Below are 23,258 nucleotides of genomic sequence, written 5' to 3'. Positions count from 1 at the left end.
GGCTTAAACATTCTATAGCAAAAATCACTTTTAAAGTAAATATGTGTGAATTCTTATAATAATATGTTATATTGCTGATAGAAGTTCTCACTTTATATCTTTTTGCTAATCAGTGTAATAACACAGAAATAACAAAGACTTCTACTGGCCTAATAATCAGCAACATTTCAGGTGTAGGGGGTCTAACTGTGCACTATTTATTTTTACATAACACACCTCTAACATTTACCCCAAGTAAAATAATTTTTCCATCTTTACCGCAGATAAATATCATTGGGACATTACATACATAAAGATCTTAAATAGATTGATGAATTTTTATGTATGCATATACTCATGTAATTGCCACCCATATCAAAGTGTGAACATAGAGGAAACGAAATGGGGAAAAAGATAGTTTAGACAGATTAAGGAGTATAAAGACACAGAGGTAAGAAAGCATGGATTATAAATAACAAAGAATGACAAAACAATCCACCATACAATTGGAAAGGTAACAAACTTTGTACAATGGTATTTCATTTTATTTTACTTATTTTTTTTAGAGAGCATGTGCATGTGAGCAGGAGGGGCAGATGGAGGAGACAATCTCAAGTAGGATCCATGCCCAGGCTCAATCTAAAGACCCTGAGATCCTGGCCTGAGCCGAAATGAAGGGTTGGACTGAGCCACCAGGCGCCCTAGTACAAGGGCATTTTAAATGAATAACAGATTTATGGAGTCCAAAGCACCTAAATTAACTTCAAACACAATTTCAAAAGAAAAGTTTTACTTTAAGATTGTGACAAATTATTAAGTTTGGAAAACAACCCCAAGTAATAACTTGAAGTTGGTGAGGAGAGGGAGATTGATGTAGATGAATGAGGTTCTTTTGCCTCTATGCTTCCAATTCCAGAGATGCTATTCAATTTTTTCATCACAAAAATTTTGTGTTTTTAGATAGAAAACATAAGTGGTAATACCCTCATCTAAGTCCCAATGCAAATTCACATGTCAAGGGTCAGTGTAAAAGGGAACACACAAGAGACTTCCTACAGGGAACAACTAGCAGTTTCTAGTAATACTCAGTTCAAAGGAAGAAATGATAATAGTTGTTATATTGAGCCATTTCTATACTACGGTTCTAAGCACTTTTACGTATTTTAGCTCATTTAATTACCACAACCACTGTATGAGGTGGGTACTAGTATTACCTCTATTTTACAAATGGGGAAAATGTCCAGAGATGGTAAATAATTTGCCCAAGGTCATGCAGTTAGGACATACATCCAGGCAGCCTGACTTCTAACTATGCATCTTTACATTATTGTGTTATAGGAGTAAATAATGGCCAAATTAAATAAAGATTGAAGCCTTTTCTTTGACAAGTATGGTAATACATAGTATAAAAGATAAAAAGATGTGGATATAAACATAAGGACATATTTTAAATGAACTGTGTGCATACATCCCATATTTTCTTATGTGTATTCATACATGAGCATGTATATAATCGGGGTACTTATATACACATCTATTAAAGAGCTTCTTGAATTGTATAGTGAAAAATTATATTTGGCAGGAAGAAAAAGATCCAAAATCTACAAAATATATATACATATTTGCAAATTCTTAAGCCTTATTTATAAGTCAGATGTTTATAAAATAGATATTTATATCTTTCCTTCTCTTGAATATAGGAGTCTCTTGTTGCAACTACTATCAGAAAGCAAACAGGGTATTAAACAAATTTGAAACAAATGAACAGGATGCTCATTAGAGTAGAAAAAGCACCTCAAAGCCAGTTACCTGTCTGGAGTCTGCCATGGATGAGCTAGATGACCTTAGACTATTTTCCCTATTGAATGAGTGGGTTGGATAAAATGATCTCTAATGCTCCTTGTAGTATGATTCAATTTTTTTTTTTTTTTTCAGTAAGGAAGAAAAAAGTGATGGCAAAGCTGTTAGACAAGGACAGAAATGAGTAGTAATCTAGGCAGGTTAAGAAGCAACTTCAGAGATTAAAGATCGCCTGGACCCTGAGCCAGAGTAAAAACTTTCATTGAGTCTCTTCCTCATGGGATCTCATTTATGAGAAATTTTCTCTTACGCCATGGGCATAATAAACAAAGGTGTTGCAAAAGTTTTATTAAAAGTGTATTTCACCATTCCTACTATCAACTTTCTATATCTAAAACTGAACTCCCCAGAAATGGCAGCTACACTTGTGGTGAGCACAGCATAACTACAGAGAAGCTGAATCAGGAACTTATACATCTGAAACTCATGCAACATCGTGTGTCCACTATACTAACCACCCGCCCCACCCCCCACGGCCCCCAAATTGAGCCATAGGAGGATAGTACAGGGGGAAAGTGAGCCAATGCTTCAATGTAAATACTGAGGACTGTACTTAAAGACCTTTGAAAGGGCAGCCCGGGTGGCTCAGAGGATTGGCGCTGCCTTCGGCCCAGGGCCTGACTCTGGAGACCGGGAATCGAGTCCCACGTCGGGCTCCCTGCATGGAGCCTGCTTCTCCCTCTGCTTGTGTCTCTGCCTCTCTATGTCTATCATAAATAAATAAAATCTAAAAAAAAAACACCCAAAAACCTTTGAAGGCCTTTACTAAGGAATTCATGGTAATGTATGGTTGTGGTGCTGATCACTTTCCATACTCAGCGTTTTCAGCATATATTCACTGTGTGTGGGGGAGGGGGGAGGGGTATTAATTAGTTAAATTAGTAAAATTAAAATTAGTTAATTCGTAAAATTGGCATTAGACATTAACGCAACCATCTCTGGGTTACATAAGAACAACACTGAGAATAATTTACTGGCTTCACTTTCTACATTGTTGTTCCACTGCCTCAGTGAAACATTTCTGCACCGGGGCGTGCGGTTAACATCCTTTATCCATTTCCCCCTTTTTTTAGTTTCCTTTTCCAATTCCGGGTAATCAACACGTCTGATGACAACAGATAGTAAAAGCAGAACCAAAAAGAAAGAAAAAAAAAAAAAAAAAAGGAGAACCACTGCTTTACCGTCTCTGTAATCAACAGAACCCAGAAGACCTGGGGCCTCCTTCCAGGAGGGAGGGGAAACCACGTTAATGCGTTTGTACGTATAATAGGAAGTTTTATATCCAGTGATCCTTTAGTAGTAGTAGACAGTCCCTGAAACTGTGAGTTTCCAGAGCACCTTCAAACACGCAGCGTCCGGAACTCCGAGGCGTCGGGCCCGTCCCCAGGCCGCGGGCGCCGCGGGGCAGCCGGCCAGGGGGCGGCGCTAGGGGGCAGCGCTCGCGGGCACGCACACCTCCCCGAGCCACGTGGGGGTTGCCTACCTCTGAGGAGGAATAAAAGGCAGACAGAAGATTAAAATAAGTCCTATTTCAGCATAAAGAAAGGTTGCGACTGCCACCCACTGCAGCGTCATTTCTTTCTCCTCACACCTAGATAAAGAAACACTTAGTTTACTTTGCCGCCGCGCGAGAACCGGGGCTGGGCGGGGGCCCGGGGGACGAGCCCGCCCGCGGCCGCCGGCCCCTCCCCTCCCCTCCTCTCCCCTCCTCTCCCCTCCGCGGGGACCCCGCAGAGCCGACCCGGCGGCCTGCGCGTCGCGGCCCGCGAGCTCCCGCCGCCCTGGCGCCGCCGGCCCCTAACGCCCCCCCGCGGCCGCCCGCGCCCAGGGGCCCCCGCTCCGCGAACGCGCCGCGGCTCCGGCCGGCGCCCGAGGCCCAACCGCGCAGGGAGCGGCGCGACCCCGCGACCCCGCGCGGCCCGGAGCCCTCCCCGCCGCGAGGCCGTGGCTCCCGGCGCCCCGCCGGCCTTACCCCGCCTGCCGCCCGCCTGGCTCCAGGCGCAGCTCCGCGCGGCCGACGCGCGGGACGTCAGACGCCGCGGCGGGGGGGCGGGGAGGGGACAGGGGTGCGGGGGGAGGGGGCAAGGATGCAGCGGGGAGGGGGGCGGGGGGAGGCGGGCAGGTGCGGCAAGGGCGCAGGGGGGCGGGCCAGGGTGCGCCCCGCCCCCGGCCCCGCCGGCCCCGCCGGCCCCGCTCCCAGCTCCCAGCTCCCTGCCCGGAACCGCCGGGCCCGCGCCCGCCGAGGTGGCCGGCGGCGCGGGGACTGGCCGTAGTGATTTCCTAGCTGTGGACCTGGAGGGCGGCTCGGACTTCCCGGGTGCTGGGGCTCCGCGGCCGACTGCTCCCGGGAGCCGACCTTAAGCTCTGATCGCGTGTGGTGCGGGTGGGAGGGGCGCGGGTCCCGGCCGTCCCTGCCCGGCCTTCTGGGGTGGAAGCGGCTCCCGCTCCGAGCCGCGCTGACTTCAACGGCAGGGCCGCGAGGCAGGGGCGCAGCGTTCTGTCCTGAGGACGCGGACGCTTACGCAGCTTCAAAACCTATTTTCCTGCTCTTGTCCGCAGGCTGGGAAGAGAGTTCTCCCCAGGGAGACGTTTAGGGACGGAGAGGGAGCAAACCGTGGGTGGGCGCATTCCTTCAGTTACTATTGTCCAGGTTGTCGAATTGCGTGAATATACTTAATTATTGTTTCATTATTGACAAGGTCTCAGAAATACAAATGACGGTATTATCCTCCTGGGCAGAATTATTTTGGGAATATTAAATGATGTAAGTAAAGATATGATTATAGAGTAATAAAAATACATTTAAGTGGGTGCTTTTTCTTATCATCACAGATATACTTGATCACACAGAAAAGAGAGGAAAAAGACTATGAATTAACTATGAAGGTTTTTTTTTTTTTTAAAGATTTTATTTATTTGAGAGAAAGAGCAAGCCCCAGAGAGAGCATGAGTGGGGGCAGGGGAGAGGAAGAAGCAGGCTCTCCACTGAGCATGGAGCTGGATATGGGGCTCCATCCTAGGACTCTGGGATCAGGACCTGAGCGGAAGGCAGATATTTAACCCACTGAGCTACCCAGGCTTGAATTAAGCAGTTTTAGATAACCGTTTCCTTATAAAGATTTCATGTTGGTAATATAGGCCAGTATCTTAATTATGAAACGGTTTTAATAACTGAGATACTGGGATCCCTGGGTGGCGCAGCGGTTTGGCGCCTGCCTTTGGCCCGGGGCGCGATCCTGGAGACCCGGGATCGAATCCCACGTCGGGCTCCCGGTGCATGGAGCCTGCTTCTCCCTCTGCCTGTGTCTCTGCCTCTCTCTCTCTCTCTCTGTGACTATCATGAATAAATAAATAAAATCTTTAAAAAAAAAAAAAATAACTGAGATACTGAATTCCTGCAGTGGCACATTCACCAACAACAAAATTCTCTTAGTAACACTCCCAGACCATGGAACTATAAAATTAAAATTATCAAAAAAATTATTATCAACTGCTGGGAAGTGTAAAAATAACATCATAAATAAATAAATCACGGGGATCCCTGGGTGGCTCAGCAGTTTAGCACTTGCCTTTGGTTCAGGGCGTGATCCTGGGGTCCTGGGATCGAGTCCCATGCCCAGCTCCTTGCATGGAGCCTGCTTCTCCCTCTGCCTGTGTCTCTGCCTCTCTCTCTCTCTCCGTCTCTCATGAATAAATAAATAAAATCTTCAAAAAATAAATAAATCACTAAAAACAGCATATGAAAATTAGGTTTTTAAATTAAAATTCTCTAAGAAATATTTCAAATATATAATCAGCTCCAGATTGGCTACCAAATTTTTTATATATAAAATGTGGGAGACTAAAATTAATTTTTGTCATTTTAGGTACAAGTGTATTTACCAAGCAAGATCTCAATCTTCTAAGGATCTAGAAGACTTGAAATGTAACAAAGTTAACATCATTTAGAGTTTCATGGATCTTATTAATTTTAAATCATAGAAAATATCACAGATATTTAAACTCATACAATTTAAAACAATTTAAATAAGTTACATAGAATTTAAAACACATACCTGGAAGTGTCATTCATGAATTAGGAAGTACCAGTTTGATTTTCCAATTTGAATTTTTAATCTAAGTCCTGAAAGTAACTTTATACAGAATTCTTGTTCCTTTTCATTTTATGTAGAAGTTGGCATTTGTTCTGTCACTTTGCACTTATTTTCAAACATGCTTCATGTTGACTTATAAATACTATTAGACTCATACTTTTAGTATTAAAATAAAAAATTTATTTAAAAATGTTAAAAACACAATTCCTTTAGGAAATTTTTTTTTTTTTAAATCCATAATAGGATTCAAAACAATATTTTGTCAATGTTTGGTAGAGTGACCAGGATGTTTGCTCTACCTGGGGTCTTCTTTACAACTAAATTTTGTTTCCATCCTACAGATGTACTGAATCAGAATCTCTGAGGATGGGGTCTAGGACTAACTTTTTAAAATGTTCTCAGGGCACTGTTTTTATGCTTATGGGGGAGAGACACTGACTTAAAGTAAAAACCAAAATGTGACCTTGGGTGGTTTCACTGTAGATATAAAGTGAAGTAAATATTAAAATACTTTAGGAAGTCCAGTCAAATCCCATAATGGTCTGTAAGGTAATCTAAAACTGCTGATGTGCTTGACAAAGCATTAAACACTCTTTTTTCCTGCCTTGAAGTTATTTTTTCCATCATGTACATTAAATGTTGATGGAAACACATATAAGGAGTTCCAAGTTCAAGAGCAATGTCAATCCAGTCCCAGATGCACTGCAGCGGGGTTTCGTTATAGCCAGCAAACATGGCAGGGTTTGCTAAGAGTCCTCTTGCAACCATCACACCTATAAAATAAAGCATATCACATTTGTTCACACATTAAGAACTCACAGGTTATGAGGTCACACTTGAAACAAACTGACAATATTGAAAAATAAGTAGTAGTATAAGGTTTCACAATACCCACATATTAGTATAACTCAATTACAAAACAATTTGCTACATTTGTAAACTAAGAATATTTAAATGTACTTACAAGAATTAAAAACATTTTTTTTTAAGATGTCTATATTAAACAATTAGTCTCTGGGGATTTTTTTAACGGTTAATCCAGACTGTCATAAATTGGGTTTGCTTAAAGTTAAGTTTATCCACATTGTCCCATCTAGCAATAGTTATCACAGATTTTGGTGCACCAATAATCCAAGGGAGTAATAAAACCACAAGAGTATGTAGCTCCTTTGACTTCTAGGACCACTTTGTGTTCACTAATTCTCATCTCTATTTCACAAATAGGCTATCTGGAAGATAGCCTTCTTAACTGGTCATTCACTGGATATGATGGTGGCAGAAAGTAACTGACTTAATTTATCCCAATTAAAACAATATACTGCCTATATGTAAAAGAGTTAACATAATTTTAATGAACTGTTTAGCTTAAATCAGTACAACAGAAAAATATGGCTCCATTTTAGAGACAAATAATGAAAAATCACTTTAATATCACTCTCCTATTCCCATTTTTTTTTTTTTTTTGGCTAATTAAAATCAAACTCAAGTACTTCTTTCTTACCATCTGTCCCAGTAATATGCCACACATTTTCTGCTTCTTTTAAGCTTCTGATGTCTCCGTTAGCAATTACAGGTATAGACATGTTTTCCTTAATTATTTTAATGGCCTCATAGTGAACTGGCTGATGTCTTTCTTCAACAGTTCTTCCATGGACTGTAATCCAAGAAACTCCTGTTGCCTCAGCCTTTCGACAAAGATCTATAGTTCTTGTAAGGTCATCATGGATCCTGTCATTTCAAAATTACATGTCTATTCACCACATGCAACTTTTTTTTTTTTTTAATTTTTATTTATTTATGATAGTCACATGGAGAGAGAGAGAGAGAGAGAGAGAGAGAGGCAGAGACACAAGCAGAGGGAGAAGCAGGCTCCATGCACCAGGAGCCTGACGTGGGACTCGATCCCGGGTCTCCAGGATCGCGCCCTGGGCCAAAGGCAGGCGCCAAACCGCTGCGCCACCCAGGGATCCCACCACATGCAACTTTTAATGCTAAAATTAATAGCTAAATAAAATAATATTTCATCTGATACATTATTCAGTTAGCTTTGCTATATTATCACTACATGCCACTAGAAGAAAGGTTTTGTTGAGATCAGTTCCCATTTAAGACTTTAAATTTAGCTATTTCACTAATGGCAAAAATAGGATGACAAATTTTACCTTACCTAATGCTTCACCCTTTTGGCTTTGATAACTGAAAAACTCATCAAGTACTGTCATAGAGGGATGGAAAAATGGTATCCTAATACCTGCTATGTATCCCCCAATCCATGAGTAGGATAATATATTATGAAATGTGTTTTTAACCTGTCACCCAAAAACCTATTCCAGGTTTATTTTCTTTTCATTGTGAAATTTGATTGCAAATATTACTCTACTCTTGGTACCAGGAATGTTTCTCATTATTATTATTATTTTAAAGTAGACTCCAGACCCAGCATGGAGCCCAATGTGAGGCTTGAACTCATGATTCTGAGATCAAGACCTGAGCTACAATCAAGAGTTAGAAGCTTAAATGGCTGAGCCACCCAGGTGCCCCTCGCAGCATTATTAATTAAGCAGTCCATGAAAAAAACTGAGGGTTTCTTTTGAGGGAAAGTTTTTAATAATAAAGGGATGTTTTAATTTCTATTAAAAATACAAAAATGAAGTCGTTCTGTTATTTTTATAAATAAAAATTATATGGTACACAGTCATTTACTAAATGTCTTGTTTCAACATTTCTATATACTAGCTACCAATTTATTAAAGATGGATACTTCCACACTCTTAGACAAAAGGAATATTATTTTATTTCCTAAGTAGTGGAAAATTGTGTCAGTAGATTAAAATATTTTCTTTACCTTATTTTAATAGATACTGAAAATCTGGGATTTTCCACTTGATTTCTTACTTGTTTCACCATATCTCGAACAAGCTCTGGCTTGTTTATTAAGCAAGCTCCATAACCTTCTGCCATTGCCCACCTTTATAAAGCAGACACAACAACAAATGAATTGTAATTAGTCAGAATAGAAGATACAATTTTAAAAGCTCTGTAAGTGCATCTATTTATCTATCTTAGCGACCTGGAATGGAATCAGACTTTTATAATTCACAGATCCAACATTTTAATGTGGATCAATATGAGATAAGGAAAATATGTTCCCAGATCAAAAAGTACTTAGGAGAAATGGCTTTCATTGGCAAGTGAGAAAATTAAATTAAAATTCATTCAACCAAAACAGACTTAGGTATTTGTAGTTAATTGCAATTACTTCAGATTTTTAAAATTCCAAATTTGATGTTTATTGTACATAACAAGATGTTTTATTAATCTTAATAGTAGAAAGATATTTTTGGCTTACAGCATTCCAAGACCACTAAACAGCTTATTTAACTCTCCTAATGAGTATACAAATATGTCTAATCTGCTTGGATTATGATGCACTTAAAACCTTGATTTTATTCTTTGAACACATTTTGTATTATTGACAGATAATCTAACACAATGCTAGGAAGGTAGGGATATTATTATCAAATTAAGCATCCTATCAATACCCATTTACTTAGACTCAACCAAGTAACTGTGGTACAAAGAAAGGGTAACTATAAGGAGGTATTCTTACAGAGAACTTAGGAGAAAACAAGTGTCAATTTCTCAAATCATAGAATCACAGTTTCTTATCTGACATGGCAGTAAAAATTCATTTTAGGGACTGCTATAAATGTTCAAGTCTTCCATAACCACTTATGGATGAGGATCAAGGCAGATCCACATATAAAAAAATGTGGTAAAGTGAGACAAAACACTTATCAAGTGATCTATGGATTGTTTTAGCCATCAGAAAATACCTTTGCATATATTTCCCTACATAATATTTCCTTATTTTTTCCTGCTTCTTATTTGGAGCCCAAGTGCTTTAACTCTATCTTCTTTACTTTTTAATTCTTGGAAAACTGGAGAAATAGTTTACCATGTTCACATAGTTTTTTCTAATTTTTCTGAAAATTCTTCCAACTTCTTTGAGCTTTACCTCTGAGGGCAACCGCAGTTAATGTCTATGCCATTCGCATAAGGACAGACAATACGAGCAGCATCAGATAAAAGTCTCGCATCATTAGCAGCAAACTGAACAATCAATGGGCAATCACCTGATAAAATAAATAGCTCAACATTAAAATTCATAGAAACACATACACACACCATGAAACTCTTCATGTTTGTACAGGATAATGATTACTTTCAGCCTAAGAAGTATCTATTTAAACAAGATAGCATTAAACTAATCTTAAATATTTAAAATTAAAAGTAATTTACATTTAGTACAAATTCAAACAGTATGAAATTTGATAAAATGAAAACTGTAACACTCTTGATGAACAGATCTCATTTTCAAAGATGAGAATTAGTTTATTGTATTCCAGAACAATTTTATGTATACCTTTAAAATTTAAACAAACATGAACATTTTATGTACATTTCTATGCCTACTGCTTTTTCCCCCTTGATATATCTGGGAGCTGTACTACAATGTTATTTTCTTTTTAGTAGTGTATTCTTTTGAGTGGATGGACCATGCAGTGTACTTTTAGACTTTTTTTTGGGTGGCTTTTGCAAACAATGCTGCGATGAGAATACTATTACACACATGCTCCTCTGAGTATATTCATAGGGTAAATTCCCAGGAATGTAACTGCTGGATGGGCATCTAACCAACATTTTGATAGACATCACAGTTTTCTTTCAAAAGAAAGAAAGATGACAGTTTTTGTTTCCTCACAACTTTTTCAACATTGTATATCCAATAGAGTGTATTTTTATTTGTGGGTTTGCTCTCCATATTCTCTGTCCACTTTTCTATGTTACTCTTCTTTTAATTGTTCTTTATGTTATTATTTTTAAAATTTTTCTTATAAAAGAGCTTTATAAAAATTAGCTCTGCTATCTATTGTAAATATATACATACACACACATATATATTTTATATATTTTATTTATTTGAAAGAGATAGAGAAAGGGAGAGCACTAGTGGGAGGAGGAGCAGAGGGACAAGCAGACTCCCCACTGAGCTGGGAGCCCCACTCAGGGCTCAATCCCAGGAGCCTGGGATCATGACCTGAGCCCAAGTCAGGCGCTTAACGGACTGAGCCACCCAGGTGCTCCTCTATTGTAAATTATAAATATTTTATAACTATAAATATTTTCTCCAAGTTTTGGTTTGTCTTTGAGTACATGTGTGCTCCTTTCTTACACATAAATTTAAGTTTTAGGGATCCCTGGGTGGTCCAGTGGTTTGGTGCCTGCCTTTGGCCCAGGGCGCGATCCTGGAGACCCGGGATCGAATCCCACATTGGGCTCCCGGTGCGTGGAGCCTGCTTCTCCCTCTGCATGTGTCTCTGCCTCTCTCTCTCTCTCTCTGTGTGACTATCATAAATAAATAAAAAATTTAAAAAAAAAATTAAGTTTTAATATAGCACATGTGTCAGATATTTCTTAAGTTTTAATGGACATATTTTTCTCATCTTTCTTTGGGTTAGTGTTATAAATTCTGGACAGATGTATTTTAATTTTCCTAAAGTTCTTTTGAGGACCATCTATATGAGATACACTGGGTGTTTGCCAAAATGCAGATTTCTGAGCATCGTCCTACTTCCACTGATTCAGAATTTTTTTATTTTTTCTTTTTAATTTATTTTTACTTATTTTTTTGATTCAAAATTTCTATGGCGATCCACTGATTTATAGGACTAACATGAGATAGGAGAATATGCTTTTCCCTGAGGGTATAAAATGTTTTTTCCCATTATAACACAGGGAGTTACAGAATTTCAATTTAATAACCATTTATTGGTCTAATATATTTTCAACACAGGGCTAGAAGCTAAGGGTACGAACCGGTAAGAGGTTAATTCCAGACTTCAAGGAGCCCATAGTCTAGCAGACAGGCATACAAAGAGGAAATTATAATACAGCAGGATTAAGCCCAGTGAAAACCTTGTGAGCGAGGACAATAGTGGAGGGCAATCAGGCAAAGTCCCCGGCCACAAACTTTGAGAGCTGGATTAAGAAGCATGTGGTATCATTTGCCAGAGAGACATGGATCTGGGGTGTAGGCACGGCTGAGGAAAGGACATTCCAGGTAGAGAAGTATGAGAGGATGGGGCATGTTCAGGGACTTAAACAAATTAGTATTGCTACAGAATAAAGTTGCTGGGGCGGAGATGCCTGGGTAGCTCAGTTGATTAGGCCTCTGACTCTTGGTTTTAGCTCAGGTCATCTCATGGGTCATGGGATGGAGCCTCGTGACAGGCTCTATGCCCAGCAGGAAGTCTGCTTGAAAGATTCTTTCCCTCTGCCCCCTCACCCACTCATATGTGCGAGTACACTTTCTCTCTCTCTCAAAATAAATAAATAAATCTTAAAAAAAAAAAGGAATAAAGCTGGTTGGCTATGGAGAGAAACTAATGGAAGATAAAGCTGCAAAAGATATATTCAGAGTCTGGATCATGAGGAATGTCATATATTATTCATAGGTACTGGGATTTTTTTTTTTAAGTAATCTCTTCACCTAACCTGGGGCTCGAACTTTCCACCCTGAGGTCAAGTGTCACATGGTTTACTGACTGAGCCAGCCATGCACAGTGACAGGTACTGGAATTTTACTCTTTAGGCCACTGGTTCTCAATCTTTAGCAAACTCAGAATCACCTGGAGGGCTTTTAAAAACAGATTGCTGGACCATATACCCAGAGTTTTTGATTCAGTGGGCCTGCGGCAGAGCTGGAAAATTGCCATTTAGAACAAGTTTCTAGATGATGCTGATGCTGCTGGTCTGGCGTATCACCCCTTGAGAACCACTGCTTTAGGCCATGAGCTGTCCAAGAAGGATTTGAGGCAGGGAAGAGATGTGATCAAATTTACATTTAGAAAGGTTCCTTTGGGCTGTTTGTAGGATGGTTTGGAATGGGGCAAGACTGGAAGCAGTGAGATAAGAACCTAATAGCTCAGGTGAGAGGATGGGGCCCCAAGGAAGGCTGACCTCACACTTAGATATATCATCCAGAGTTTACATGGCACTAATAAAAACATATGTTAAAAACTTATTACAAACATAAAGAACTAAAATATTTAAAAATAAAATCTCTGAATTGTGTTGTTTCTGATTAGACAGTTTTTTGTTTTTTGTTTTTAAGTTTTACAAAGTCAGCAAACTCTGGGTTTCACATACCTTGGTTTGTAGTAAATTCACTGTCTCGGGCTTTTATTGATCTGACAAAATCAGCAGCAACTATCATTGGTGTATAGCACAGATCACAACCATATTTTCTTACTAATGTTCTAAAAGCCAACCTGTGAGCATATAAAACTTTAATTAGGCATTTAGAAAACATCACAATCATATGTACTTCCAAGTTTAATTGTTAAATATTTATTAGAGGAAAGTCCTGCCTTTGAGAGGATAGAGTAGACATACTTTTCCCTATTCTGGCTGTTAAAAAAAGAAAAAAACAAGCCCAAATTGGAGTCATTTGCCACCTCCATGACTGCAAACCAAGACTTAATTACAGTTTCCCAGGAATGTGACCTTTTAAAGTCAATCTGAAATTTCTTGAACAGCAATAATAAGGTAACCTGCAGGATAAAAAAATTCCTGTTGTTCCTGTCCCCACCAAAAGATATCCTGGCCTGAACCAATCTTCCTTTTCTTTTGCTAATAACTTCTTGCTCTACCTTCCTTCCTATAAAAACCTCCCATTTTGTACAAATCCATGGAACATCTCTTTACTTGCTAGGTGGGATGCTGTCTGATTCTGAATTGCTTAATGAGGCCAGTGAGATCTTCAAACTTACTCAGTTGAATTTTTTTTTTAACATTGGTGACTATATAAAACAAACATAAGAAAACTCTGAAAGTTGGAGACAAGAAAACAGAAAGGCTAGTGACCTTGGGATATGAGGAACAACAGTGGTGAGTTTTTGCCTGGATTTCCTTTTTGCCTCAAATATCCTAGATTTGGCCCTAAAGAAGCTGGCAAGCCACAAATACCAATGAGTGAGACAAAAAGAGCCCCAACAAAAGTCAGCTCTCTCTGACCAAGGACTAGGAAAGGGGAAGTCTAGTAAGACAGAACAATTACAAACCAAACACCAGAGACAAAACTGTGGCCCCACCTCCAGAAGCATGTGTTGAGTGGGGAGCTTAGACTTCCACCTTTCCAAGGCTATAACAAACTTTTCTGACACACCTTCATAGTGGCGTCAGAGAAGGCCAGGTAGGGAACTGGGACTTTAATACTTGCTGGCCAGTAACTTTAATACTTTCTCCCTTCCCACTGTTAAATAGTATCAGAGGATGCTTGGTGAAAGGCTAGGACTTTCAATATAGTCCAGCAGGTACCAGACCATCCCCTTCATGGCTTGCCCCCAGGTTAGCAGTAATGAGGAGCCATTCCCCCTGCACCCAGAGTGTCAAAGGAGACCAAATAAGAAATCAGGACTTTTACTTTCACCTCCTAGTAGTGGGGTAGTGCTTTCTCATTTCTCTCCTGCTATAGTGATGGCAGAAAAAAAAAAGTTAAAACAGAAGGTTCAAAATTCAGAATCAATCAATAGAATCTACTCTGTTAAAAAGCTAAAAGAAACATCATGTAATTGTATCAATCAATATAGAAAAAGCATTTGACAAAATAATACTCATTCATGATTAAAAAAACCAAAAACTCAAGAAAATAGGAAGAGGGAAAACTTTCTCCACTTGATAAAAAGCATCTGCAAAAAACTTCTATAGCTAATATACATAAAGATGAAAAACAGAACATATTTCTTTTAGATCAAGGACAAAGCAAAGATGCTTGCTCTCATCATTCTTATTTAACATAGTGCTGGAACTTCTAGTCAGTGTATGAAAAAGAAATAAAAGGCATATGATGGAAAGGAAGAAATAAAACTGTCCCTATATGTAGATGAGATGATCACATAAATAATTCCAAGGAATTTATTTTAAAAATCCTCCAATAAGGAAGTTCAGTAAGTTTACAGGATACAAAATTAACATTAAAAAATCAATTTTATTTCTGTATATAACTGTGAATACATGGACACTGAAATTAATAGTATAATATCATTTACAATCGCTCCAAAAAAAGAGAAAAATACTCAGGTGTTAAGTCTTCAAAACTTGTATAGCTCTTAATATGCTGAAAGCTATATATAATGATGATGAAAAAAATCAAAGATCTAAATAAATGGGAAAAACATACTATCTATGTTCATGAGTTGGGAGACTCAACATAGAAAGGAATTAAATTCTCCCCATATTTAATACAATTCTTCTGGAAATTCCAGCAAGATATTTTGTAGATAAAGACAAAATCATATTACAAATTATTTAGAAGGGCAAAGGAACTAGAATAGCTAAAACAATATTGAGAAAGAAAGATAAAGAAAAAAAAGAAAAATAAAGCTTGAGGAATTAGTCTACCTAATTTAATTAAATACTTATTATATAGCTATCAGGATTGTGTAGTAATCAGGATTGTGTAGTATTGGTTGGGAGATAGACACATAGCTCAACAGAACAGGACAGGGAATGCAGATAAAGAGCTACATAAACATGTCCAAATGATTTTTGAGAATGATGCAAAAGAAATTCCATACTGGAAAGAGAGTCTTCAACAAATGGTGCTGGAATAATTAGACATCCACAGGCAGAACCAAACCAAACCCAAATAAAACACCCCTCAACTCTAAACCTCACATTCATACAAAGATGAACTCAAAATTGATTATGGACTTAGATGTAAAACAAAAAAATAAGACTTTTTGGGAAAAAAAAGGAGAAAAACTTCAGGATTACGAGCTACACAAGTTTTCTTAAACTTGGGACATCAAAAGCACAATTTACAAAAGGAAAACTTGGTAAATTAGACTTTATCATTAAATAAAAAGGTTTTGCTCTGCAAAGACCTTGTTAAGAAGATGAAAAAATATGCTACATACTGGGAGAATATATTTGCAAATCACATATCTGACAAAGGAATAATCTAGAATATATAGAGAACTTTCAAAATTCAGTAGTAAAGAAAAACTCAACAACAACAAAAACCTGATTCAAAAATGGGCAAAGGGTTTGAGTAGACATTTCCTCAAAGATATAAACACAGCTAATAAGCACAATGAGATACCACTTTACATCCACTGGGATGACTATGGAAAAAACAATACAGTAAGTATTGGTGAGGGTGGTGAGGAATTGGAACTCTTGTAATACTGCTTGCTGGTGGGAATATAAAAATGGAAAACAATATGGACATTCCTCAAAAAAATTAAAAATAGAATTGTCATATGATCTAACACTTGCTGCTGGGCATATATCCCAAAGAACTGAAAGACATTTATATATCCATATTCATAGCAGTATTATTTGAAATAGCCAAAATGTAGAAGCAACCCAAGCATCCATAAATCAATAAATAAAATGGAGTACATACATACAAATGGAATATCATTCAGCCTTTAAAATAAAGGAAATTCTGATACATGCTATGACATGGATGAACCCCGAGGCTATAATGCTAAGTGAAATAAGTCAGTTTCAAAAAAGCAACTATTATATAATTTCACTTATATGAATACCTAGAGTAGTCAAGTTCAAAGAGTGAGAAAGTAGAATGATGGTTGACAGGAATTGGGGGGTGGTGGTGGAATGGGGAGCTATTGTTTAATAGGTGTAGAGTTTCAGTTTTGTAAAACAAAGAGTTTTAGAGATTGGCTGTATAACAATGTGAATGCACTTAACATTATTGAACTGCAAATGCTTAAAATGTCTAAGCTATATTTTACCACAATTGAAAAAATTCAAAAACCAACTCAATAGTAAAAAAGCAAATAATTTAATTAGAATATTGGCAACAGACATAAATAAATATTTTTCCAACAATATACAGGGGACAAATTAACATATGAAAACATTTCCAACATCGCTAGCTATGAAATGGATATTAAAATCATGAGATATCTCTCCACACCTATCAGATGGCTAAAACTAAAAGATGACATTATTACACATTGATGAAGATGAAGAGAAACTAGATCCCTCATATTCTGTTGGTAGAAGTGTGAAACAGTAGAGACACTCTGGAAAATTTGGCAGTTTCTTAAAAAAACTAAACATATAGTTATCACATGATCTAGCAATTGTAGTTGTAGGGATTTTATCTAGACATGTGAAGACTTATGTTCAAACAAAAACCTGTGCATGAATGTTTAGATTTACTTAATATCCTTTTATTTAATATCCACTATATCTTTATAGGTGGGAGTTATAAGCAGATATCTTTTTTTTTTATGGATATAAAAAGTGAAGTTTGAAGGGGTGAATTGTTTACTCAAGACCATGCACATAACAGGCATACACGAGCATGCCAGCCTAGACATAATCCCAAAACTAGGTGTTTGATGATCCCATATGGTGGTCAGAGCACAAAAAGGAAATCACATCTTGGCTCATTAACCATTTACTAATACTTACTTTGAATATCGAACCATTGGGGCACAGACTTTTACCAGCTGCCCAGAATGAAGCATTTCTATTGGATCTTTTTTTCTTTCTTGACATATTGTGGTTGGTATGCAGTCACTCTTCATGAATACAGATTTGCTTCAAATCTGAAAAAGACAGTTTGCATAGAGAAAAATTACTTTCATTAGATGAATTCCCATCATTCTAACAATTTCAACTGCCAAGAATATGTATTTTTTTGTCAGGCTTGTGGGCTCAGGAATCTTTTTAGCTTTTTTTCACAGTATCAAATAGGATACTACAGAATCCTATCTCTATAAGTCACTGACAGTTTTTAGTACACTGTGAAATCATCACGTTTATATATTCAGTACAAATTATGCTTGTTCGTGTCAAACACTAACAGATTCAAATTCTATACTTAACTCATTAAAGTAACATTTTCTGCTCAAATTAATAAATGCTCAAGATGTGGAAAGCTACAAGTTTTTTTCTTAGCATAGCACGGCTTTTCATATTATGTTTAATATTTCCCATGTTATTTTGTTTGGTATTGATAAACCAGAGAATCTGATTTGAATAATTTAATGTATAAGACTGTGTATGTCTGGCACTTGAAATACCTTGTTGTATACAGGAAAGCTAAATGGGGTTAATCGAACAACTTGAAGTAGTTAGCATTTCCAAGATTTACTGGTCTATTTAATGTTTATTGTTATTCACAATTTCTATTCTTTGTATCTGGATCAGAAGGCAAACTTTTATTTAAAAATTTAAATGTGGGATCCCTGGGTGGCGCAGCGGTTTGGCGCCTGCCTTTGGCCCAGGGCGCGATCCTGGAGACCCAGGATCGAATCCCACGTCAGGCTCCCGGTGCATGGAGCCTGCTTCTCCGCCTCTCTCTCTCTCTCACTGTGTGCCTATCATAAAAAAAAAATAAAAAATAAAAAAAAAAAATAAAAATTTAAATGTGCTATCAACTAGCAAAAATTCTAATTATGATCATGTAATTGAATACATCACTTTTTAAAAAAGATGATTTTTATTTATTTATGCATGAGAGACACAGAGAGGCAGGGGCACAGGCAGATGGAGAAGCAGGCTGCCAGTGAGGAGCCTGATGTGGGACTCCATCCCAGGACCCCAGGATCACACCCTGAGCTGAAGGCAGATGCTCAACCACTGAGCCACCTAGGTGTCCCTGAATAAATCAATTTTATATCCAGATACAAGTGATTAAGTAGTTCCTAAATGTTTTTAAATTTGCTATACTTAAAATGCTGTCATTTCATAGGGTTGGCCGCTTTCCATATTCCAATGTTTGGCCTCAGTAACTTAGCAACAGATATGGGCAAACTTTAGGAAGGTCTAATTGCTCAACATGCAATTTTTTTGTTTAGCTCACCTAGAAAGTAGTTATAATCTAAATATAAGCCAAGAATTTCGACTTCTTTAGGTAGTATACAGTTGAAACAAGCTAGCTTTATTGACCAATGTTCAGTCTTTTATCTCTTTATAATTTTTATTTACTTACTTTAAAGAGTTTGAGAGAGTGTGAGTGAGCATGGGAGAAGAGAAGAGGGAGAGGGATGAGCAGACTCCGTGCTGAGCACAAAGCCCGATACGGGGCTCAATCTCATGACTCTGAGATAAGGACCTGAGTGAAATCAAGAGTAGGATGCTTAACTAAGACACCCAGGCACCCCTTACCTCCTTTTTTAAAGTAAAAATTTATGATTAGACCAATGTAAGCCCACATAAGTAAAACATAAGCAACAGAAAGGTAGTTCCTTTTCATGAATCAAGCCTGTATCTTCCCTCTGGCATTTCATATCCTAACTATGCCATCCGTACACACTCTAGTCAGAAACCTGGAGCTTGCTCTCCACTTCTCCATGTCCCACAAGTGTGTCAACCGAGCAGTACCTTTCATCAAATCTCGAGCATTGCCGTAGTGTGTGCAATCATCCCCCATCTTGATTCTGTCTTCTCTGAATCCCAGAGATGATCTTACTTACTCACTACACCCTAGGTTCTCCTGTCGCCATGTGCACTTTTCATTATTATGGAGTATAATAATAACACATCCACTTGAGTTTTTGAGGGCATGGACATGTATTTAATCATACAACAAATATTAAGTTCCTGCTATGTGTTGGGAATACAGATGGAAATACATTTCTTGTCTTTAAAAATGTATTAGTTAGACATACTTACACAACATGGTAGTTCTAATACATGCACTTAGACACAATTTAACTGTTGTGGAAATAAGTGTCTAGAGAAATGAGGGAATACATCAACTGCAGAGGAGGGAAAGCTTTAGCTAACATATGTGGGAGATGGGGGGCTGTCCTACTGTCCTGTTACAGGGAGCAACATATAAAACCAGAGGCTTGAAAATGATGAAATAAACCTGAAGAATGAACCATTAGTAGTCCTGTGTTATCTGAGCATACTAGAAGAGGGAGAAGGCCTGTATAACCATGGACCTTTATACTAACCTGGAATAAAATCTAAATAATTTTATACTATAGGGCCTTGGTTAACCATTTTTCCACCTCCGTGGGTGATGTTTCATATGTGCCCAACATGCGTGTGCATATAACATACTTTCATACATAGCAGGTAGTTTTGGATTGGCTGTCTCTCCTTATATATGTGTAAATGAAACATTTCAATGGGAAAATGATATGACTGGATTTCTGATTTAGAAAAATTTTACTGAAAGGGGAAAGGACTTTTGGCAAAATATCAAAGGAGGCTATTGTAGTAAGCCAGTCCGATGCATACTGAGTGTCTGACCTGGGTCGCTAGGAATAAGAAATGAGAACCCACTTAGGAGCTATTTAGAAATAAAAATAAGCTGGCAAGATATTTAGTTGGTGGAAATCAGCTAAATTTCAGGACAGTGCATGTTGTATAGTATGAGAGAATTCTAGGATGATGTGCATGCTTTGGCTTTTGAGGATGGGTGGGTGTAAGTCCAATCTATGAGACAGAAAATAAAGAGGAATAGGTTTTACCAGGGAAACAGGAGTTCACATTTGGGCACATTAAATTTGAGGTGCTCATGAGATTTCCAGATGGTGATGTCTCACAACTGCTTATACAGATATGATGCTCAGGAAAAAACTAGAGATAGAGACTGATGGTCTTTAACTTTTAGGTAATAAGTTGAAATGAAAAAAAATCAAGAACATGGACAAAGCACTTAAAGATGCCGTATCTGGCAAGAAATCCTTAGAAGCATCAACATTCAACTAAAAGAAAAAGAGTAATGCAAAGGAGACAGTGATGTGAATTCTGGAGCTGAGAAGAATAAACCTGAAGAGTGATATTCAAAGACTGAAGACGGGAGAGTATCAAAGAAAGAGGGGATAAGCATCTTAAACATCACAGAAGAGTTAAGTAAGGAAAAGACTAACAAAAAGCATCTAATAGCAACTAGGTCATTAGGAACTTCAGCAAGAACAATTTCATTCCCACTCATTCTTGTAGTTCCAGTACGTGGTACAAAGGCCTCCCTCAATATGTATTTGCTTAATGAATAAATCAGTAGTTTTCAATCTTGGTTCTACATTAGAATAATCTGGGGAGCTTTTAAGACTCAGGATGCTCAAACCATACCCCAGACCAATTAAGTGTGAATCTCCGGGCTTACCATGCAGGTATCAGTGTTTTTTTTTAAATTTTTTTTAAAGCTCTCCAGGTGATTTCAATGTGTAGTTAAGCTTGAAAAACAAATCCAAACTACCAAGCACCTGGTACCATTGTTTGTCTACATGGGTTTCTACCTTATGAGCTCCACTGGGACATGACAGGAATGGAGTCTTATTTGTAAACTCATGCTGGTGTGTACGGTTGGGGCTCAAAACTCTTCACTAAATGAATGAGTTTTACGCAACTTTTCTAGAACCTTCCCAAAGTAAAAGCTAAGGACAGAAAAAAGAACCCATAATTCAAAGATATTATTCAGGGCAGCCCTGGTGGCTCAGCAGTTTAGCTCCGCCTGCAACCCACAGCGGGATCTTGAAGACCCAGGATCAGGTCCCACGTGGGGCTCCCTGCATGGAGCCTGCTTCTCCCTCTGCCTGTGTCTCTGCCTCTGTGTCTCTCATGAATAAATAAAAATCTTAAAAACAAAAAAACAAAGATATTATTCATCAACATTAAAGAATTCTTTTTTTTTTTTTTTTTAACATTAAAGAATTCTTAAAAATTGTATTATGGATAATGAATTCTAGTGTGAGTCTGAGCACATTGCCCTGAGCCAATTCACGTGATTCATTCAGAACCAACAATTCTAGCCAGACTGTGATTGAGACCAAAAACACTAGGGAAAAACCTGAGACAAAGTCGAGGGAAAGCATAAGACACACGCTCACCGGACTGGTTTTGAGCATTACATGCACAAAGTACTATTATAGCACCTTGTTGAAATACTATTAGCAGAAACGAGGGAACCATGTGGCTTCGGAATTGGGAAAAACTGGTTCTCTGTGTATAGGGCAAGTTATATTACAGATTTTTTTTAAAAAAAGATTTTATTTATTTATTTATTCATGATAGACACAGAGAGGAAGAGAGAGAGAGGCAGAGACCCAGGCAGAGGGAGAAGCAGGCTCCATGTTGGGAGCCTGATGCGGGACTCGATCCCGGGCCTCCAGGATCACGCTCTGGGCCAAAGGCAGGCGCGAACCGCTGAGCCACCCAGGGATCCCCTATATTACAGATCCTTGTGCAGGGATGCTTAACCTTCTCGTACCAGGGTGGCTGACCCGTTAACTTATCAGTGTGCATCTCGGGGGCGCGGACCTCAGTGAATAATGCAGATGCATTAGCGGAGAAGATCATGGGAACTAACTTGATTCGGCAGCTTCAATACTGTTAGTTGGAGATCATGGAAAATCCGTCCGTTTGAAAGAGGAAAAAAAAAAAAGTTTGGCATCACCCCTAGCACGCGGCTGAAAGAGACAGGAAGAGGCGGAAAAAGCTCAAGGTCAAGGGAGGGCAGAGGCTGAGTCCGCTGGGCTTTCCCGGGTCGGTCCTCCTTGTCCACCAGCCTTCGGCTCCCCCCAACTCCGTCCTCCGCGCTCATCCTGCCCCAGCTCTCCCGCCAGCGTCCACCCCAGGGCGGCCAGCCAAGGCGCGCGGCGCCCGAGGCCCCGGCTGTGCCCGCGGAGCTCCCAGAAACCTCCGCTCTCGCGTCCGGCCTCCGCCGGGAGGCCCCGGTTCCGGGTTGAATACTTGCACGGCCAGGTTCCCGCGCCCGCCGTCTCTTGGGCCGGGGGCACGACGGCACACGGCGCCAAGCCCGCCGCCTCGGCTCTCCGCGCGCGCCAGCTCCGGGCCCCGCGCCGCTGCTCCCAGCCCGAGATTCGCGCGGCGGCGGCGGCAGCGCCCGCGGAGCCGACTCCCCAGGCCGTGGGCGGGGCGGGGCCGGCGGCGCGGGCATTGCGCGTCAGCACCTGGGCGGGGCGGGGCGTCCGCTGACGTCATCAGCCCGGCACCTGCCAACATGGAAGGTGGTGACGGCGGCGTCGCTGTGGCTGGCCACGGGGCTCTGGGCTGTGGGGCGGCGGCAGCGACAGTCCGGGAGCTCCTGCAGGACGGTAAGGAGTCTGGCTCTGTCCGGGGGGCGGGCCTGCGGGACGGTCCTGCTCCGCAGCTGGGCCCGGGCGGTGGACTCAACCCGTCGCTCTGCAGAAAGTTTTCCGGTCTCGACGTGACCACTCCCCCCGCCCGGCCCCCTGGCGCCCGGGAGCGGGCCGCACCGACCTGCTTCTGCAGAGGCTGGCTGTGCCCTTCCCTCCCGGG

The 23,258-nt window shown here is 39.8% G+C and overlaps 3 protein-coding genes across 9 annotated transcripts in view; 1 reads left to right on the top strand and 2 right to left on the bottom strand.

Moving 5' to 3' along the window:
* BCAP29 (B cell receptor associated protein 29) overlaps window positions 1-4,289 on the bottom strand; it is a 52,537-nt gene extending 48,248 nt beyond the window's left edge. The window contains exons 1-2 of one of the 3 annotated variants that reach the window (XM_077864037.1): window positions 4,132-4,289; window positions 3,323-3,430 (exon numbers count right to left, since the gene is read on the bottom strand). In XM_077864037.1, coding sequence (XP_077720163.1) covers window positions 3,323-3,414 — 92 coding nt within the window. In that variant the 5' untranslated portion in view covers window positions 3,415-3,430; window positions 4,132-4,289. Of the gene's footprint in view, window positions 1-3,322; window positions 3,431-3,580; window positions 3,604-3,811; window positions 3,949-4,131 lie in introns of those variants that run through there. The other 2 variants (XM_077864038.1, XM_077864039.1) reach the window with 2 other exon arrangements.
* Window positions 4,290-6,090: 1,801 nt separating this feature from the next.
* On the bottom strand, window positions 6,091-22,841 carry DUS4L (dihydrouridine synthase 4 like). Of its 5 annotated transcripts, none has more exons than XM_077864033.1 (8): window positions 22,693-22,841; window positions 22,306-22,405; window positions 17,448-17,584; window positions 13,146-13,267; window positions 9,952-10,069; window positions 8,779-8,901; window positions 7,435-7,661; window positions 6,091-6,706 (listed from the first exon to the last, which is right to left on the bottom strand). In XM_077864033.1, exons 3-8 carry the CDS (start codon window positions 17,561-17,563, stop codon window positions 6,459-6,461), a joined length of 954 nt encoding a protein of 317 aa, XP_077720159.1. In that variant the 5' UTR covers window positions 17,564-17,584; window positions 22,306-22,405; window positions 22,693-22,841; the 3' UTR covers window positions 6,091-6,458. The 5 variants fall into 5 exon arrangements, with proteins under 5 accessions (XP_077720159.1, XP_077720158.1, XP_077720161.1 ...); XM_077864032.1 differs by having other exon boundaries at window positions 22,636-22,798; XM_077864035.1 differs by lacking the exon at window positions 22,306-22,405 and having other exon boundaries at window positions 22,693-22,835.
* A 54-nt stretch (window positions 22,842-22,895) lies between these two features.
* Window positions 22,896-23,258, top strand: part of COG5 (component of oligomeric golgi complex 5) — a 296,918-nt gene continuing 296,555 nt past the window's right edge. Inside the window, exon 1 of the mRNA XM_077864022.1 lies at window positions 22,896-23,053. Within this exon, the coding sequence (XP_077720148.1) occupies window positions 22,960-23,053 (94 nt within the window). The 5' untranslated portion in view covers window positions 22,896-22,959. The remainder of the gene's footprint in view (window positions 23,054-23,258) is intronic.

Source organism: Canis aureus, chromosome 21 (genome assembly GCF_053574225.1).
Source record: "Canis aureus isolate CA01 chromosome 21, VMU_Caureus_v.1.0, whole genome shotgun sequence".
NCBI lineage: Eukaryota > Metazoa > Chordata > Mammalia > Carnivora > Canidae > Canis > Canis aureus.
The sequence above is the reverse complement of the archived record's forward strand: the minus strand, read 5'-3'. Positions and strand labels throughout refer to the sequence as shown.